The 17,739-nt window shown below is 28.4% G+C and overlaps 1 protein-coding gene across 1 annotated transcript in view; it reads left to right on the top strand.

Annotated features, from left to right (window-relative positions):
- The window catches only part of Set1 (SET domain containing 1), an 82,071-nt gene that overhangs the window by 6,723 nt on the left and 57,609 nt on the right, over window positions 1-17,739 (top strand). Inside the window, exon 4 of the mRNA XM_075363442.1 lies at window positions 9,027-9,204. Within this exon, the coding sequence (XP_075219557.1) occupies window positions 9,027-9,204 (178 nt within the window). The remainder of the gene's footprint in view (window positions 1-9,026; window positions 9,205-17,739) is intronic.

The following is a 17,739-nucleotide window of genomic DNA, read 5'->3' as shown; positions in this document are numbered from 1 at the left end:
GGTTCGAATGAATAATGTAATATATATATATATATATATTATTTAAAAATTAAATATATTATTTAATTATTTAAAAAGGATAATATAAAAAAAGTATACAGCTGACTAGTACATTACTACTCTTAAAGTTAAACTTTGATATGTTGATGCCTTTGCATGTGCTACTAGGTTCAATTCATGACGTTTGTCCAGTGAAGGCTTCACTAAAATGATATAAAAATTTTTGTTTTACTGTTTTGAAAATAAATACAAAGTAATATCAAATCAAATGAAGGTACTACTTTACAGTAATAACATAATTAAATTCCTTTCAAATATTGCATATCTTTCAAATATACAGGAAAATTAACTGTCCAATCTGATGGAGCAGAAGTTACCAACTGATCAGTGTCGGTGCAGTATACAGTTGTATATATTAAAGGTGTTAAAATTATGAACAATTATTTAAAACTTAAAATATTTGGTTTAAAAATTCTGTAATAAAACCCTACATAACATAAAAAATATGTAAAACATTTACAACTTTATTTTTTTATTTTATAATTATTTGAAGTCCAGCAAATTTTTTCTCCCTAGATTACTATACAGAACTGCAAAAAAGTGGATTTAATAATTATAGTTAACTTACCAGGCTGTGGATTTGTAACAATTACTGATATGGTTCAGAAGAATTGTTATTAAAAAAATATATATTAAATCATAATTATTCAAATTTAATTATCCAAATTGTTTAATGATAAAATTTCTTTAATGATATTAGTTTGTAATTGATTTTAAATTTACTTTTTTATTTTTTAGATTTTTAAAAATTATTCTGTGAACATACTTCCTTAAAGATTGATGCATATTAATGAAATTAATGCTGCAATTTTTTGTAGCATCAGTTTAGTTTAAATAATCTAAGCATCTGCATAGTTTATATTTTTAAATAAACTAAATAAATTTGAATACTTGTGTATTCATGATGTTATACGAGTAAATGAAGAAAAATTAAACTGCCATGGATATGGACAGAAAATGAAGGAGGCACGTTATCAAATCAAAAAAAGTAAATGAAATGGGAGGTTGAGAATTATTTATTGTTCACTACAGGTGACTGGGCATGTACATAGGAATTATTTCTTTTGAAATTTTAAGTGCGTACTTCTCTCACTCCCTTTATGAGAATTCTTTTTTATGATATGCCAGTCGGGTGCATTTTAGTAAGTGATTTCAGGTGACAAACATATAGGAAGTAGAATATGAAAGAATCTTTGTAGATAACAGAAAACACTTATTAATAATTTTTGAATTAAAGGTACTTTTGTCTGTAGATAAGAACTGAGAGAACTAACAGAGTAGTACTAGTTGATGACCAAGTAGATAATAGATTGAGAAGTACCTTGTCTAACATCTGATATACAATAAATGATTTGAAACAACAACTTTTAAACGTAATTTTGTGTTAAATTATTATTCTAAATCTGTTGTATTTTTCTATGATCCATTGAACCTGAAATGACGTGATGTTTAAAACCAATTTTTTTTTTTAATAAATAGTTTATTTTATACAGGTTTGTAAACAAATGTATATTCAGATTGACAGTCAATAATGTACTACACATGCCATGTTTAAATTATTTTAAATGTACACCTGTTTCTCTACAACAAAAAAAAAAATGTTAATTTCTCTAAAATACTAATTTTAGGTGAATTCAATGAATGAAAAATTTTATGTCATTAAGAGGTAAAGTATCGTAAACTATTAATATTGAATACCATTAAAATTAAATCTTATGCGAGTTATTTTAATGCTGTTTTTAGATCTGTTTATTTTATTTTTAAATTTATTTGCTTATAAAAAGAATATGTATATGTGTTCATATAGATTGAAGTATGTCAACGGATTATACGAAATATCTGTTCAATAAAATTAGCATGTTATATCAGTTCCTTTCTGTTCATGAAATATGTTAAGAACTAGTAATTTTTTTTAAACTTGCAGAAAGAATTTTTTTAGTAATATGGGCTCTGTTTAACTTAATATAGTTTTTTTTACCATTGAAATTGCATTAAAAGAATAGAAGATTAATTTTAAAACTGATAAAATTTGTAAAGATTTTTTGGGGAAATATGTTTTGAGATTTTAGAAAATGGGTTTCTACCCCCTTCTGGCAAAAGATTTTCATGATTTACTTTCAGAATCAATTTCAAGTAAAAATGGAAGTGAAAAAATATTGTAACAATTCAATTCAAAAAATTTTTAATTGAGGATTTGTTTTGGAATCTGTATGTTTATGATAGATCTTAGAAAAAGAAATTGTTGTAAAAAAATTTAAAGCAAATAAATTTTAAATCACATGGAAAAAGCCAGGAGATACTCCAAGGTTTCAGATAGATTATATCATGGTTAAGCAAAGATTTAGAAATCAACTCGTTGACTGCAAAACTTACCCCGGAGCAGACATTGATAGCGACCATAATTTGGTGATAATGAAATGTAGATTGGGGTTTAAAAACCTGAAGAAAAGGTGTCAGATGAATCGGTGGAATTTAGAGAAGCTTGAGGAAGAGGAGGTAAAGAAGATTTTTGAGGAGGACATCGCAAGAGGTCTGAGTAAAAAAGATAAGGTAGAAAATGTAGAAGAAGAATGGGAGAATGTTAAAAAGGAAATTCTTAAATCAGCAGAAGCAAACTTAGGCAGAACAAAGAGAACTAGTAGAAAACTTTGGATTTCAGATGATATATTGCAGGTGATGGATGAACGTAGTAAATATAAGAATGCTAGTGATGAAGAAAGTAAAAGGAACTATCGGCAATTAAGAAATGCTATAAACAGGAAGTGCAAACTGGCAAAAGAAGAGTGGATTAAAGAAAAGTGTTCAGAAGTGGAAAGAGAAATGAACATTGGTAAAATAGATGGAGCATACAGGAAAGTTTTGGAGTACATAAATTAAAATCTTACACTTAAACAATCTCTTATTTAATTAAAATTAAACAAAGATGGTACACTGATTTATAATACGAACGGCAAAGTTGATAGGTGGGTGGAGTATATTGAAGAGTTATATGGAGGAAATGAATTAGAAAATGGTGTTGTAGAGGAGGAAGAGGATGAAAGGGGAGCACTGGGCAGAACAAAGAGAACTAGTAGAAAACTTTGGATTTCAGATGATATATTGCAGGTGATGGATGAACGTAGAAAATATAAGAATACTAGTGATGAAGAAAGTAAAAGGAACTATAGACAATTAAGAAATACTATAAACAGGTAGTGGAAAGAGAAATGAACATTGGTAAAATAGACAGAGCATACAGGAAAGTTAAGGAAAATTTTGGGGTACATAAATTAAAGTTTAATAACGTGTTAAACAAAGATGGTACACTGATTTATAATACGAACGGCAAAGTTGATAGGTGGGTGGAGTATATTGAAGAGTTATATGGAGGAAATGAATTAGAAAATGGTGTTGTAGAGGAGGAAGAGGAAGTCGAAGAGGATGAAAGGGAAGCACTGGGATGAATTTAAGAGAGCATTAAAAGTTTTGAATGGCAGAAAGGCTCCTGGAATATATAGAATACCTGTAGAATTACCGCGCAGTGCCGGTGAGGAAGCGATTGATAATTATACAAACTGGTGGGTAATATTTATGAAAAAGGGGAAGTTCCCTCAGACTTCAAAAAGAGTGTTATAGTCATGATACAAAGAAAGCAGGAGCAGATAAATGTAAAGAATACAGAACAATTAGCTTAACTAGCCATGCATCAAAAATGTTAACTAGAATTCTGTACAGAAGAATTGAGAGGAGAGTGGAAGAAGTGTTAGGAGAAGACCAATTTGGTTTTAGAAAAAGTATAGGGACAAGGGAAGCAATTTTAGGCCCCAGATTAATAGTAGAAGGAAGATTAAAGAAAAACAAACCAACATACTTGCCATTTATAGACCTAGAAAAGGCATTCGATAACGTAGACTGGAATAAAATGTTCAGCATTTTAAAAAAATTAGGGTTCAAATACAGAGATAGAAGAACGATTGATAACATTTACAGGAACCAAACGGCAACAGTAATAATTGAAGAACATAAGAAAGAAGCCGTAATAAGAAAGGGAGTCCGACAAGGATGTTCGCTATCTCCGTTACTTTTTAATCTTTATATGGAACTAGCAGTTAATGATGTTAAAGAACAATTTAGATTCGGAGTAACAGTACAAGGTGAAAAGATAAAGATGCTACGATTTGCTGATGATGTAGTAATTCTAGCTGAGAGTAAAAATGATTTAGAAGAAACAATGAATGGCATGGATGAAGTCCTACGCAAGAACTACCACATAAAAATAAACAAGAACAAAACGAAGGTAATGAAATGTAGTACAAATAATGAAGATGGACTGAATGTGAAAATAGGAAGAGAAAAGATTATGGAGGTAGAAGAATTTTGTTATTTCGTAAGTAGATTTACTAAAGATGGACGAATAGCACAGGCGAAACAAGCTTTCAGTGAGAAATGTAATTTGCTTACATCAAAAATTAATTTAAATGTCAGTAAAACATCTTTAAAAGTATATGTTTAGAGCATCGCTTCATATGGAAGTGAAACTTGGATGAGTGGAGTACCTGAGAAGAAAAGATTAGAAGCTTTTGAAATGTGGTGCTATAGGAGAATGTTAAAAATCAGATCGGTGGATAAAGTGACAAATGAAGAGGTGTTGTGGCAAATCGATGAAGAAAGAAGCATTTGGAAAAATGTAGTTAAAAGAAGAGACAGACTTATAGGCCACATATTAAGGCATCCTGGAATAGTTACTTTAATATTAGAGGGTCAGGTAGAAGGAAAGAATTGTGCAGGTAGGCAACGTTTGGAATATGTAAAACAAATTATTAGGGATGCAGGATGTAGAGGGTATACCGAAATAAAACGACTAGCACTAGATAAGGAATCTTGGAGAGCTGCATCAAATCAGTTAAGTGACTGAAGACAAAAAAAATTTTAAATAACTTTTGTAAGAATATTTTTTTTTTTAGGAAGTAGATGAGGATTGGGAACTTCCAGCTGATTTAGAGGGTGTGTGTATTTTACTTTATTTAAGATGAGACTTCCTTATTTAATGATCTTTTTGATGATAAAATTTAAAGATGAAGAGAAATACAGTGTTATCTCGTTATAACGCTGTTTTTCGGGGACTTATGTGACACCCACATTATAGGCTAACCGTGTTATTTTGAGAAGTAAATTTTAAATTACAGAGGGTATCAATTAAAAAAATAGGCAAAAAATCAAGCAATAATGTTTTAATAGAAAAAGCCAATACAGTATAATATGTACTTATATAGAAACAAGTTATGTGAGGAAGATACAATATTTTTTCTTTGAATGTAAATTATTTTTTAGATATTTTTTGGGGGACAGGTTATAATCCACATTATATCCCTGTCCATGGAATATCGAGCCACATTATAGCTGGGCTGTACTGTAATTATTCTTTATGATTAAACTCAAGTATAGATCCAATTTATGTTTCTGTAAAAATGTATTGTTTTGGTACTGTTAATGTAAGAAAATTCTAATGAGAGAAATTTGATGTGAGAAGTACTTGTGGTATTAATAGTCTTGTTATCGGAATGAAAAGTGCTTATATTGGCCATTTGTAAATTAAAAATTTAAACTGGTTAATTATGATTTAACATATTTAGTTATTGATTATTTATTTGCTTAGTAACAGCAGACTTACAGTTGCTTTATTTTATTATTGCTATTAATTTTTTTAGTAAGTGAAAACTGATATGTCCGACTGGCATTCAAACCCAGATCCTACTGACAAAAAGCAGATATGCTTCCATTGTACTACAGAGATTAATTGATTTTATCCTTTTTTTTTAAAGTATAAACAGTTTTTATAGTTTTTGTATTTTATACTGTGTGTTAAAAACAGTGAAATAGTTTGTACACTTAAGAAATTGGGTTTAAAGTAAATTGAAAATCAATTGGTCAACAGTAATTCTTTTGACCAATTTACAACTTGTTCAGTTTGTGAGTGGATGGTAATATTTGATAGCTTCCTTTTTTATTTATTTTAAATTTATTGTTAAATAAGTGGATACTCATATTTAAATTATATACTGTGTAAAAAATATTATTACTGTGTATTTATATCTTACAGATATATATTTATGTATATTCAATCAGATTTGATCAAAAGTAATTATTTATTATGGTTTATGTTGTTAGTGATTTCCTGATTACATAATTATATTATAAACAAGAAACTTGATGTAGAATACTAAACAACAAAATATTCATTTTCCAACAAAAATAATAATAATGAAAAATTAAAATATTGAAAATAATATAATTTTAATAAATTATGTAACCACCTATGGATACATAAAGTAAATGTATATAATAATATGATACTCAGAGCTTTTATTTAACCGATAATAATAAATTCAACCTAATATGGAAATAAATTATAAGACTACCTAAATTAAATGAATACAAAGAATAATTTATTGATGAAATACATTATTAAAGAACAATAAGTGATATATTAATAAAGAAAAATAGCATAAAAAAACGAACATACAAAATATAAATCAAAAGAAAGACAATAAGTAATAGGAAAAACAAATATATATATAATTATCCAAGTAATAGAAATATTAACATTGCAAATATATATGACAAAAATTATTAAACTGTACCATACAAACCAAAAATTCATCTGTACAAGTATAATTTAGTTGATGCAAAGAAATAAAATTCAATAGATGTAATCAAATATAGGGATTCCAGAAAGAATCCCAAATTATACGGTCTAATTTCCAATCAATAGACCAAGGAAAGTAATTTTTGGTTTATAGTGAAGGGAAATTATAAACTAATGTTGACACTGCTGAATATTACCCATGTTGCAGTTTGCCAGTTTGATTATATCTGTTCAAGAAAAAACCAGTGCCTTTTTTTTTTGTGGATTTTAAGTTTATTGTTGCTGTACAACAACTTAAGGCAAACATTTAGTAGATTAGGTCCAGTATGTCAATTAACTATTGTGTGGTTTCAAAGGTTTTTAGAAATGGTAGCATAGATAATGGTAGGTCCCTAGAAGGCTATTCAGTAACAAAAAATATGTTTAGTATGTTTAACAGCCTTCATTCGGAGCCTCCAAGATTTCAATCAGCTACTCTAATTTAAAGCATTGTATTCTTAAATTCACTCACTGTTTGTGATGTTATACAGAAGAGATTATTATTACATCTGTATAAACTTCTAGATGTGAAATCAAATCAGAATATTGTCCTAAATATGTTAAATTTTCGAACACCTAGGCAAGATTTATTATGAAAATTTCTTAGATTGTGTTACTTTCATAGATACTTTTGTTATTTTCATAGAACTTTTTTGTCAAACAGTTGCTTGAATCCTTATAACTAATAAATTTGTGGGCCAGATTTACCAAATGAGACCTTGGTAAGTTGAAGTTTGATCTGGACTTGGTTACAGGAAACATTATAAGACTGTTTTTCTTTGGAGAGAAAGAACATGATCAGCTTTAGGTACTGGTAGGGTCGCTCACCATCCAGCTTGTGTATTAGATATGAACTCAGTGAAAGTTTCCTAATTGGTGGACCAACATGGGAGAGCCTTTTATTTCTTGGTGATCACAAAATTAAGATTTCACACTGTTTGGTTTTTTCTGAGGGTCATAAAAATATTATAACTTGGACATTTTCTGAGAATTTTTGTAAAAAAAAAATAAGCTTCTTAGTTCTGCTGAAAAATATATAATGAAGCACCAAATGATATGGTTCCTTTTTTTAGAAATATACTGCTGAAATCACCAATCTTTAAAATTTACAAAAAGATATTTCTTTAGTGTGACAACTAAGCATATGATAAAACATAAGCTTATTATTACAAGTGCTAAAGGTAATTTAAAAATATTAGTGCTAGACGTTAATAAAAAAAAAAGCAGTAAATGTGTTAGGAAAATATTATGTTACCAAAAATGTGAACAATTACAAAGTTATGAATACACAAATAAGGCATGAGAGTGATTGTTTTATTAAGTTGGCAGAACCGATCTGTTCGATAGTTTTACAAGGGTAAGCAGTCCTACATAGGCTACGGCTGTAAATGGAAATTTTAACATAACTGACAAAGCATATAAGAATTTTATAAAATTAATAATTTATCATTTATAAATCAGTAAACATGCTGAAGATGTGGAAAAGCCATAAGAAATGTTAAAAATATTATTAGTATTGTTATTTTTTGCTGTATCATGTTGTTACATTTTTATTTCTTGTATTTATAAATTCAATGTAGGAATAAAAAGCTAAAAATATTTGGAGGCACAATCATACCAAAGGCATGTGACCTACCGGCTAGCAGATTGTTTCATCATTACACTAGTATCAGGACTAGCATTCTGTAGTATTACTGAACTATGTCCTGTATGAGCATTTATGGTGAGACATATTCTCTTGTTTTTCCTTCTACATGGCAGATATGTTTTCTCTATCCTCATTTTTTTTTTTTGTCGTACTGAATAATTCTAAAGGTTGAATTCATACCATGCCATTTAAATATAAAATTCAGACATACTTCTATGAATGACTGACAGATAGCATTAGGAGAGGCGAAAGCTTACAAGATATGGGTGTCTTGCAACGCGTCAGTGGAAATGCGAAACCAGACAATGGGAATTTATAACACATGAAAATTATATGCATTAAAATAAATACTGCAGTCAATGTGCTAGTGTGTGGCAGTTGATGCAAACCTCATGTTACCTTTTCAGGGAAAAAGGATAAGGAACAGGGAGAATTGAGAGAGAACAATCAACTCTGCGAGGAAATCCTGTCAGAGTGAGATCTGGTAGCCATTCTGATCTTATAAGGGAATGTCTCTAAACGCTGAGTTAGTATCATTAATTGAATTAACATCACTAATATAAGTAATTGTGATTCTATTTTTTCTTATTTTGAGTATATTCGTGTTGTTTTATTTTTTAAATGTATTATATTTATTTTTTACTATTTTTATAGGTGCAGAAATTTGGTGTTGTTGATGAATTATATATCTATTACCATCCAGTTACGAATAAACATCTTGGATTAGCAAGAATTGTATTTGAAGAAACAAAATCTTCTAAATTATGTGTTGATAGATTGAATTGTACGTCAGTTATGGGAAAAGTTTTAAAAGTCTTCCTGGATCCATTTGGTTAGTATTTCTTAATATTCTACTAATTTTTCTCAGTATGTATTTAATTTTTCTTTCATTAACTAAGTAATGATAATACTGTAAAGATGTGATATTGCATAGCTCCTACATTCTGTAGTAAGATTTTGTTGAGCCGAGTTAGTTTGGTTGACCCCAATTTAATACAGCAGCGTTTTGCCTTGATATAACTGTTAATTATTATTTCTTTTATATGTTGCAATAATTTTATTCCTACATAGAAAATTGATTACTTTAATTAAACTTATCTAGTTTTGGGAAATTATTTGTTAAATTTTTACAATTGTGTAGTATTTGGATGTATTAACAGCAACAAAAAAAAACTTACAAAACTGAATTAGATCAGAAATATTTATTTTTCATTATGAAATTAAATAAAATTTTTAATGATCACTTAGAAAATTGGCTCCATAAAATAAAAGCAACGAAAGGGTATAATTCAGAAAACCAGAAAAACAAAAAAGCCTCAAATTAACTAATTTATTTTATTTGAAAGATTACTACTATATAAATTTTATTATACTGTCACAGTATAGCTGATTAATATTGTAAACAATGTTTAAAAATGCTATTATAAAAAATGTTTGATAGAAAATAAAATATAAACTTAAAAATCACTTAATTCTGTAGTGTTTCATATCCGTACTTGAATTTAAAATTATTAAACCTACTGTTACTTAAACTTACACTTTTATAGCATCAAATTTTTTTTACGTAATTAAAAACCATTTCATTCTTTTGTTGAGTATCTTTATTGATCTATTTTTTAATGTACTTTATAATAAGAAATATTTAATATGTTAGGAATAGAAGATGATTTTTTAACTTTGAAAATTTACCTTGGAATCAAAGAAAAATTTGTGATTATGTGTTGGGCCACAAAATATATTTTTTGATCGATTATGTGCCTGTGTATGATGATGATTATGTCTATATTTTGAACTGTTTTAATTCGCAGAGTGTATGTTTTATGTGTTGTGTAAAGATCTTTAAATTAGAATGCTTTTGTATCCTTTAAAACATGTGGAATAACTTAATTACTGTTCATCCAGAATAAAAGGTTTTTAAGCCAAACACACTCAATTGTAAATTACTGTCTCAAATATTCTAACAGGAACAGAAGATTGTTATATAAGTTGGTATTATTTCCTTTTATTTCTATTTCTTTTTTTTAACATTAATTCACTGCTTTAGTTAATTTCAACAATCTATAAAAGTGTAAAGTTGTAGAAAGCTTTATTGCTCTTAGGCAATAAATGTTTTGTAAAAAAACTAATACAAAATTAATAAGTATGTGTAAGGATTGTTTGGTCCACTGATCTTTTAGACTGAGTTTATTCAAAGTTTCTACATATTCATCAGAAGAAATTTCATCTTATCAAATTGGCCAGTTTCAAACAGAATTATCAGACAATGCTGTATCATCAAGTTCCTTCTCGCATGAAATTATAGTCTCATGTACAGAATTGAACTGTGTAATGATTACTATTTATAATGGTTAGGTTTACTGATAATACGTTTACTTCTTTACTCTTACATTCCTTTACCATACCATTAAAGCAGTTATGATCATTTCTTGTACAAATTTCAATACTATTTACTAATTGACATAACTGCACTGTTTTTTTTTGTTTTTTGTTTCTTTAGAACAATCTACAAACCTCTTTAAACTTAATGAAGTAGTGTTCTGTGCAATACTTTATATAAATAACTTATATAATAAATACTTTATATAAATATCTATACATTTTTAAGTTTAATTTCTTGAATTATTTCTTTGATAAATCATTCTTTATGGTGACTGTCTATCTGTTTTTTCTGTGAAGTACAAAATTCTTAATTTTAACTTATGCAGCAGTACAATAAAAATTTACCAGTATTTATGAAATATAGTAGAACAAAAATCATATAAAACTAAAGGTAAATTTTACATGTACACTAAACACAGATTACATTTTTTATATAACTTATTAACTTTTTTCATAATTTTCTCTTTCTCTTTTTTAAAATGTACTCGTATGTTTTATGCCTGTATTTCATGACTGCTTTTTAATAAGTATGTTTTAATTACTGTTTATGATCATCAGTTTGTTTTTACTTGTCTGCATTTCTTGAGCATACTCCTTTGTTATTTTATTCCTGTAGCCATAAGCTCATTCTGTATTGTGAAGAAAATACGTAGGTAAAATAAACTAACCATGCATAATAAATGTTTTCTTACATCTAATTACTGAGATATGGTTATTGCTTTTCCTTTAAAAAATAGTATTCTTCTTACAAACAAAATAAGATATATAATATATCTGTTTGAGTACAATTAAAAAGTTACATACTTATGGGTTTTACTCCCATGTCTGAGCTGTTATAATCCGTAATAAACTGTTTTTAATATGATATATTGTACATAATTTTAAAGGCTGTTCTCTACAGTTTTTATTTGGTTTTAATAAACAGTAAGATATGTGTGGTTTATATATATATTTTTTATTTTATTTTTATTTTAATAATGCAGAAAACACAATTTTCATGCCTATTTCTGTACAGATATTTTTCAAGTTCTATAATTGACAAAAGAATTCTATAAAATGTGTATTGGAAATTTTCTCTACAGTTGTAACCTCAACAGGCCATTTGAATTGTTCAGCATCATTTATGCTTTTATGACCAAGCTGAAAGTAACCAAAGCACTTGTAAATTGTTCTAATTGATGGAACTGACTTGCCATAATATTTATCCGGCTTGGCTTTCAAAAATTGATTACCACACAAAATCCTCTTTGCCCATTTTTCACAAATCACAATACTTGATCGATTCAAATGACTGCCAATAACATAATTATGGATATATATGACTGAAATTTGGTATATACTCCTAGCTGAGTTGGAGAAACTAAGAATGATCTCAAAAATGTACTACAAGTGTCATACGTGTGTGTTTGTTTGTGTGTGTGTGTGTGTGTGTGTGTGTGTTTGTTTGTACATGCATGTGTGTGGTCTCTTAAGCAAAATTTAATTACCAAATGGCTTTAAAACTAAAATTGATAAAAATATTTTTACTTCATATTAGAACATTTTTTTATTACAAAAATAATATTAATGTATATATAAAGTATGACCACATAACGAATACTTGAAAATAATCCATAAAGAATATACACAAATTAACATCTTATTATATAATAATTACAACTAATTTCAACCTTGTAACATTGAAGTCAGTTTGTAAAATCATCTTTGCATTCCATTCGAAGAGCCTTCACTAAACAGCAGGCACATTTTATTTGTTGTTGATTAGTTTTTTAGAAACATTGAAAAATACTACAACATGTTTTTAGTATATTAAACATTTATAAAAAGAATGCCAGTGGGAGCCTTAACTTTGATTTTGTTCATTCATCTTCCTTCATTTACACTCTACTTACTTTAAAATTCATTTTGAAACTTAAGGAAAAAAACAAAATATGCTGCTAATTTACAATAAATATTGCAAACAGAAGCAATTTTAAAAAATCTATTCTATTAAAGTGACGTCAGATGCTGTGGTCATTAGCCACCTGTAAATTTCAGGAGCATGAAAGCATTATATATCCAGTATCATATAATTTCAGTGATCTAACAGAAAATTATTTACTTATACGAGTTCAACTGCTGGCTTTTACCCTTACATTGTCGCATGTCTTTTTTAACAATGTACAACATTCATTTTTTTTTTAACATTCGGTATTCTGAAATCATATGTCATGAGGGATATAGCTTACTATATTACTCAGGACCTGATTATTTTTATTAAAAGTTGACTGAAATCTATAAGAATATCCTTTTAAAAAGAATACCTTAAAGATTAAGTAAAGAAAATTAGTCAAACTGGTTACTGTCATTAAAGTTGCTGACTATATTTACAACAGTGTGCACCAACTATATAATTTTACCACGGCGGTAGTTCCTAGTGGCAACAGTGGAATTGTACAATGTTTAATAATTAAATTGATGCTCTCATGACCGAGGCTAGTGTAGCTGTAGTGTGAAGTAAAATGTAGTCAGTGTGACAAGTTTAATTTGTTTTTAATTATATAAATTTTTATAAATAAAAACTTTAATAAATGACTGACATGAGCTGAGTACAGTTAACTACATTTTTCTGAACCGTAATGATAAATGTAATGAAATTTAAAAGGAAGTTGATTAAAAAGAAGAAACTTAAAGAATTAAAAAATTTTAGTAGATAAATGTGTATACATGCAATAGAATGTGAAATGAGAAGAAATTATTTCATGGTTAAAGTATAATTTAACGAATTTCTGACAAATTTAAGTTATAATAAATCAGTATTAATAAGTGATTATTAGATGTTTATTATACTGCTAAGCAAGATGTATCTGAACAACTGGATTTATTTCATTTACGAGACAGCAAAGTATTATTATTACATTTCTGTTTTAGGATAACTTTCATGGTTCTAAATAACTTCTGTGCAACTAAAAATACTGTTCAATATTGGGGTATTCCATTTTAATTCAACAAATGATCAGTGTATCACTAATTTGGATTTTGATGATATTTGGTATATGATAACTACCCATCTTGTAGTGGCCAAAAAATATTTAAAAAAAATTTTTTTTTGAGTAATAGACTATTTTCTAACTCACCAACAGGTAAAAATAGCAATTTTTGTCATCTTTTCAATGAGCTGTAGCATTTTTATTTTACATTGTACAGAGGGTCAAAAAGGTTTTTTTTGGAGAGAGTAAAGGTGGAACTTCATCTTAGTGTACTCAAAATTCATTTTGTTACTTAACCAAATATTGTAATGTTTACTGAAGTTATGTTTACAGGTTGTTTTTTTTTTCAAATTTTGGGCCCAAAATAAATAATGAAAGGCTATGGGTAACAGGCCTGTTTTTACATTTTAACTCTTATGTACTAATGGTACGTAAAAAAAAAAAAAAAAAATGGATTGTTACAAAGTGTCCTTCGTTAAACAAAATGGCCGCCAAATCATAAAAGTTTGAAAATGTCTCATTTTTGAGGCCCAAAAATCACATGTGGGACAGCTGGAAAAAATCTGAAATGTTTACATCAGTAAGTACTTTTCATGTACTTTAAAACCATATAATATTTATTTTGTTATTCAAAGGGATTGACGAGTAATCAAGCCAACAAAACTGCTAAAAACACCATTCCTTCTAACTGTAAACAACGTATCCAAAAATACTAATGTTATGAATTTTTTCAAATTATAAAAATTATAACCAAACTCATTAGAATGAATAAATTGATTATTAATAAATAGTCAATTACAGAATGATAAATAATAATTCAAATAAATTAACAAGTTGTTCAATTTAACTATTTTACTCCTGCTACTGGAAGTTATGAACAAATTTTGTACTTTTTGATAACAAACTTAACTAACATAACTTAGTGCTCATGCCATTTTTTTTTTTTATTGAGTAGAACTGATTAGTACTCGTTCATCTTTGTTGTAATGTTGTAATGTCCTCTTCAGGTCGTGGATAGAAAAAGCTCTGAAGGTGTGAAACTCTTTAATATATTTTCCAGCTGAACCTATGTTTGACTATCCCTCAATGATTTCTTAAATTAAGTACCAGGACCCTGTGGATGGAAAAAGTGTATTCAATATTTCTCTTCATTTTCTTGTATTTTGACTTCAATGACTTTGCCTAACCACCACATCCCATTGTATACACAGCAGACATAATTTTTACATATTGGCTTTGGTAAACCTATAAAGCAATCAGAAACACTAATGTCCTTGTGTACCGATACTAATGTCAATGTTTCTGATTCAGAGGTAACCTGGACTTTCAGAATACATTTTTGACTTTTTGGAACATAACTGTGAAAGGATCTTGTTTCTGAGACTGTTGTGATTACCTAATAACGAGAACTGAAGTATTCTTCAGTCTCTGGAACATCTTTATTAGAGCAGAAAATAAATGTTATATTTTTAATATTGTCTTTGCAATAATTGTACATTTCAGAAGGTATAGCAATTTGATTGTTGATACTGTCCTTTGAAGGCTTGCTTTAGTCACGTTCCTTTTTACAGTTCCACCAATAGCATCACATGCTCCTTTTCCATGGTATGAAGCAAAAAAAATGCCATTCAGCTGCAATTTCAAAATCTTGATGGTAGCACAAATTTATGAATTTTTTTTGTTTTTGTACTGGGCTATGGAGCTATCAGAAAAATAAAAAAATTGTTTAACTTGTGGTAACAGTGTTTTTACTTTATTTGTAACTTGCTTTTGGAAGCAGAAGAATGATGTAATATTGTGCTTCAAGTACTCACTAATCGCACAGTATCTTTGGTTTTGTAACTTTCCTTCTTTTTTAAAATATATGAGAAATGCATGTACTGTGGTATAAGTTTTTGACCTGTGATTTGACGACTTCATCCTGTATCACAAAAGGAAAATTTTGAGAGAAGTCTCCTATTACAATGCATTCACCCTCCAACAAGTTTTCCTTTTTAATGTTGAGGAAATTAGGTTGTTTCTTTGCAACAAAATGATGCCTTTTTAGACTTAAATTTTCAGTAAGTGTATATAAGTACTCTTGAAATGAAAGAGTTTGAGTAGTTAGTTCACAACAGTCAACAGAAATCCACTGTTTAAAGATAATTTCAGAATCTAAATCATCCAAGCTCTCTTGCAATAATCTGAGTACTTCATTAGTGCCTGGTCATTTTTCACACTGTGACGGTATACACGTTTCATTTTCTACATCACATACCATAGTTGAAAGGAGAATTTTATAATCAAATTTCATTTTTAGAGCAGATAACATGAGTTTTACATTTTGGTGGGTGATACACACACAAACAGAATGACTACCTGACCCACTGGCCAGAACACAAAATTCTGGTCTTAAATCAGCAAATTTTGAAAAACCAATTTTTACATTTTGTTTTTCTTTGAAGGCTGTGAACAATTTTTTTAAGTTACATAAGATAAACCTTTTTTGAATTATAATTTTCTTCCCGTCAGCTTGTCTTACAGACACAATCCTTCTTTCCTTCTTGCCTGGCATCATTCGGCTGTGCTCATCATTCTGGTAAAAATCATGGACACATTTAATAACATTTTCATAAATTATGTGACTGGGTTTCTTTTTACCTATTTGTGGCAAAATTCCACTTGTTTTAACTAATTGTTTGGATTGATGGGCTAAATGCTGATGAATACTAAACTCATTTTGAATTTTTTGATTGCTTCAGCTGCTTGGTAATAAACTTAAACTATTAATTTTTTCCTGGATTGATGTAACTCTTTTCATTGTATCCTTTATTTTAATGATTAATTCTTCACATTCCTTACCTAAATCAGCTTAATTTTGTGGTACTAAACTGTTTTCTTCTGTTGAAATATTTAAATCAAATGAATTGTTTAATTTGCTGGTAATTGACTTAACTATTTTTGTAACTATTTTTTAAAATTGGTTTTTTTGCGCTGCTTGATAATTTTTGAACCTTAACGGGGGGAAATGCCAAGTGCTGAACAAGCTTTATTCACTGACTTGACTATAACAATTGAGGCTCAAATATATCTTTACATTCTGGTTCGCTTTCTGTATCATCTTCTTGTTTTTTTTTTTTGATTAAGTATTTTGTACACAGTGCTCTGCCTGGAATTAATTTTAAATTTGGATTGCTTGTTGAAAGTGTCAAAGATATTTCTCAAAGAGATTTCTTAACCGGTTTAGTGTGACAGCTAAATGAGTCAGAGCAACTTTTCCCATTAATATGAAAATATTTATCTAAATATTCAGTTTTATGAAAAGTACAGATATTTTTTATTTCGGCACATCCCCTTCATAAAGATTTCAATGTTATTTGCTGTTCAGTAGACTCTAAAATATTGTGCAATATTGAAGATCTATTGTAAGTCAATTTGTAACATACTGTTTCAGTGTGAATGCCAATTGAATCATAATCTGTTTTTATAAAATGCAAGGGTTCTTACAATAACAATACAGTTAAATTATAAAACTACCAATTGCACCTCACTTTGTCTTATCCCAGTTTCTCTACAGCTAAAATAAAAATTTCTCTAATCAATAAAATTAAAAATAAAAGATATCGCATAAAAGTGAAGTTCACTCCTAATAAAATTACTTTATAAACAAGAGTACGTTACAGTATTAACACTAGCAACAATACAGGACATCACATTGAAATTAAAACAGTAACTGAGCCTTTTACAATGTTTATATTCAGAATTACACAAACATTCATGTCCATGCTTCTCTATTCACTTTCGTGTTTAAACATGAGTTTGTATGTGAGTCATACTATAAGTAACAAACTATCGAGAATATAAGCTATCTCATTATAGACATATCAGAATATTTTGTATAGTAGGCCTACATTATTATCTGAAAAAATACATGCTGTGAATTTTTTGGATACATTGTTCATAGTTAGAAGGAACAGTGTTTTCAGCGGTTTTGATGGCTTCATTACTCGTCAACCCCTTTAATAACAAAATAAATTTTA

Source organism: Lycorma delicatula, chromosome 4, assembly GCF_047948215.1.
Source record: "Lycorma delicatula isolate Av1 chromosome 4, ASM4794821v1, whole genome shotgun sequence".
Classification (NCBI taxonomy): Eukaryota; Metazoa; Arthropoda; class Insecta; order Hemiptera; family Fulgoridae; genus Lycorma; species Lycorma delicatula.
The sequence above is the reverse complement of the archived record's forward strand: the minus strand, read 5'-3'. Positions and strand labels throughout refer to the sequence as shown.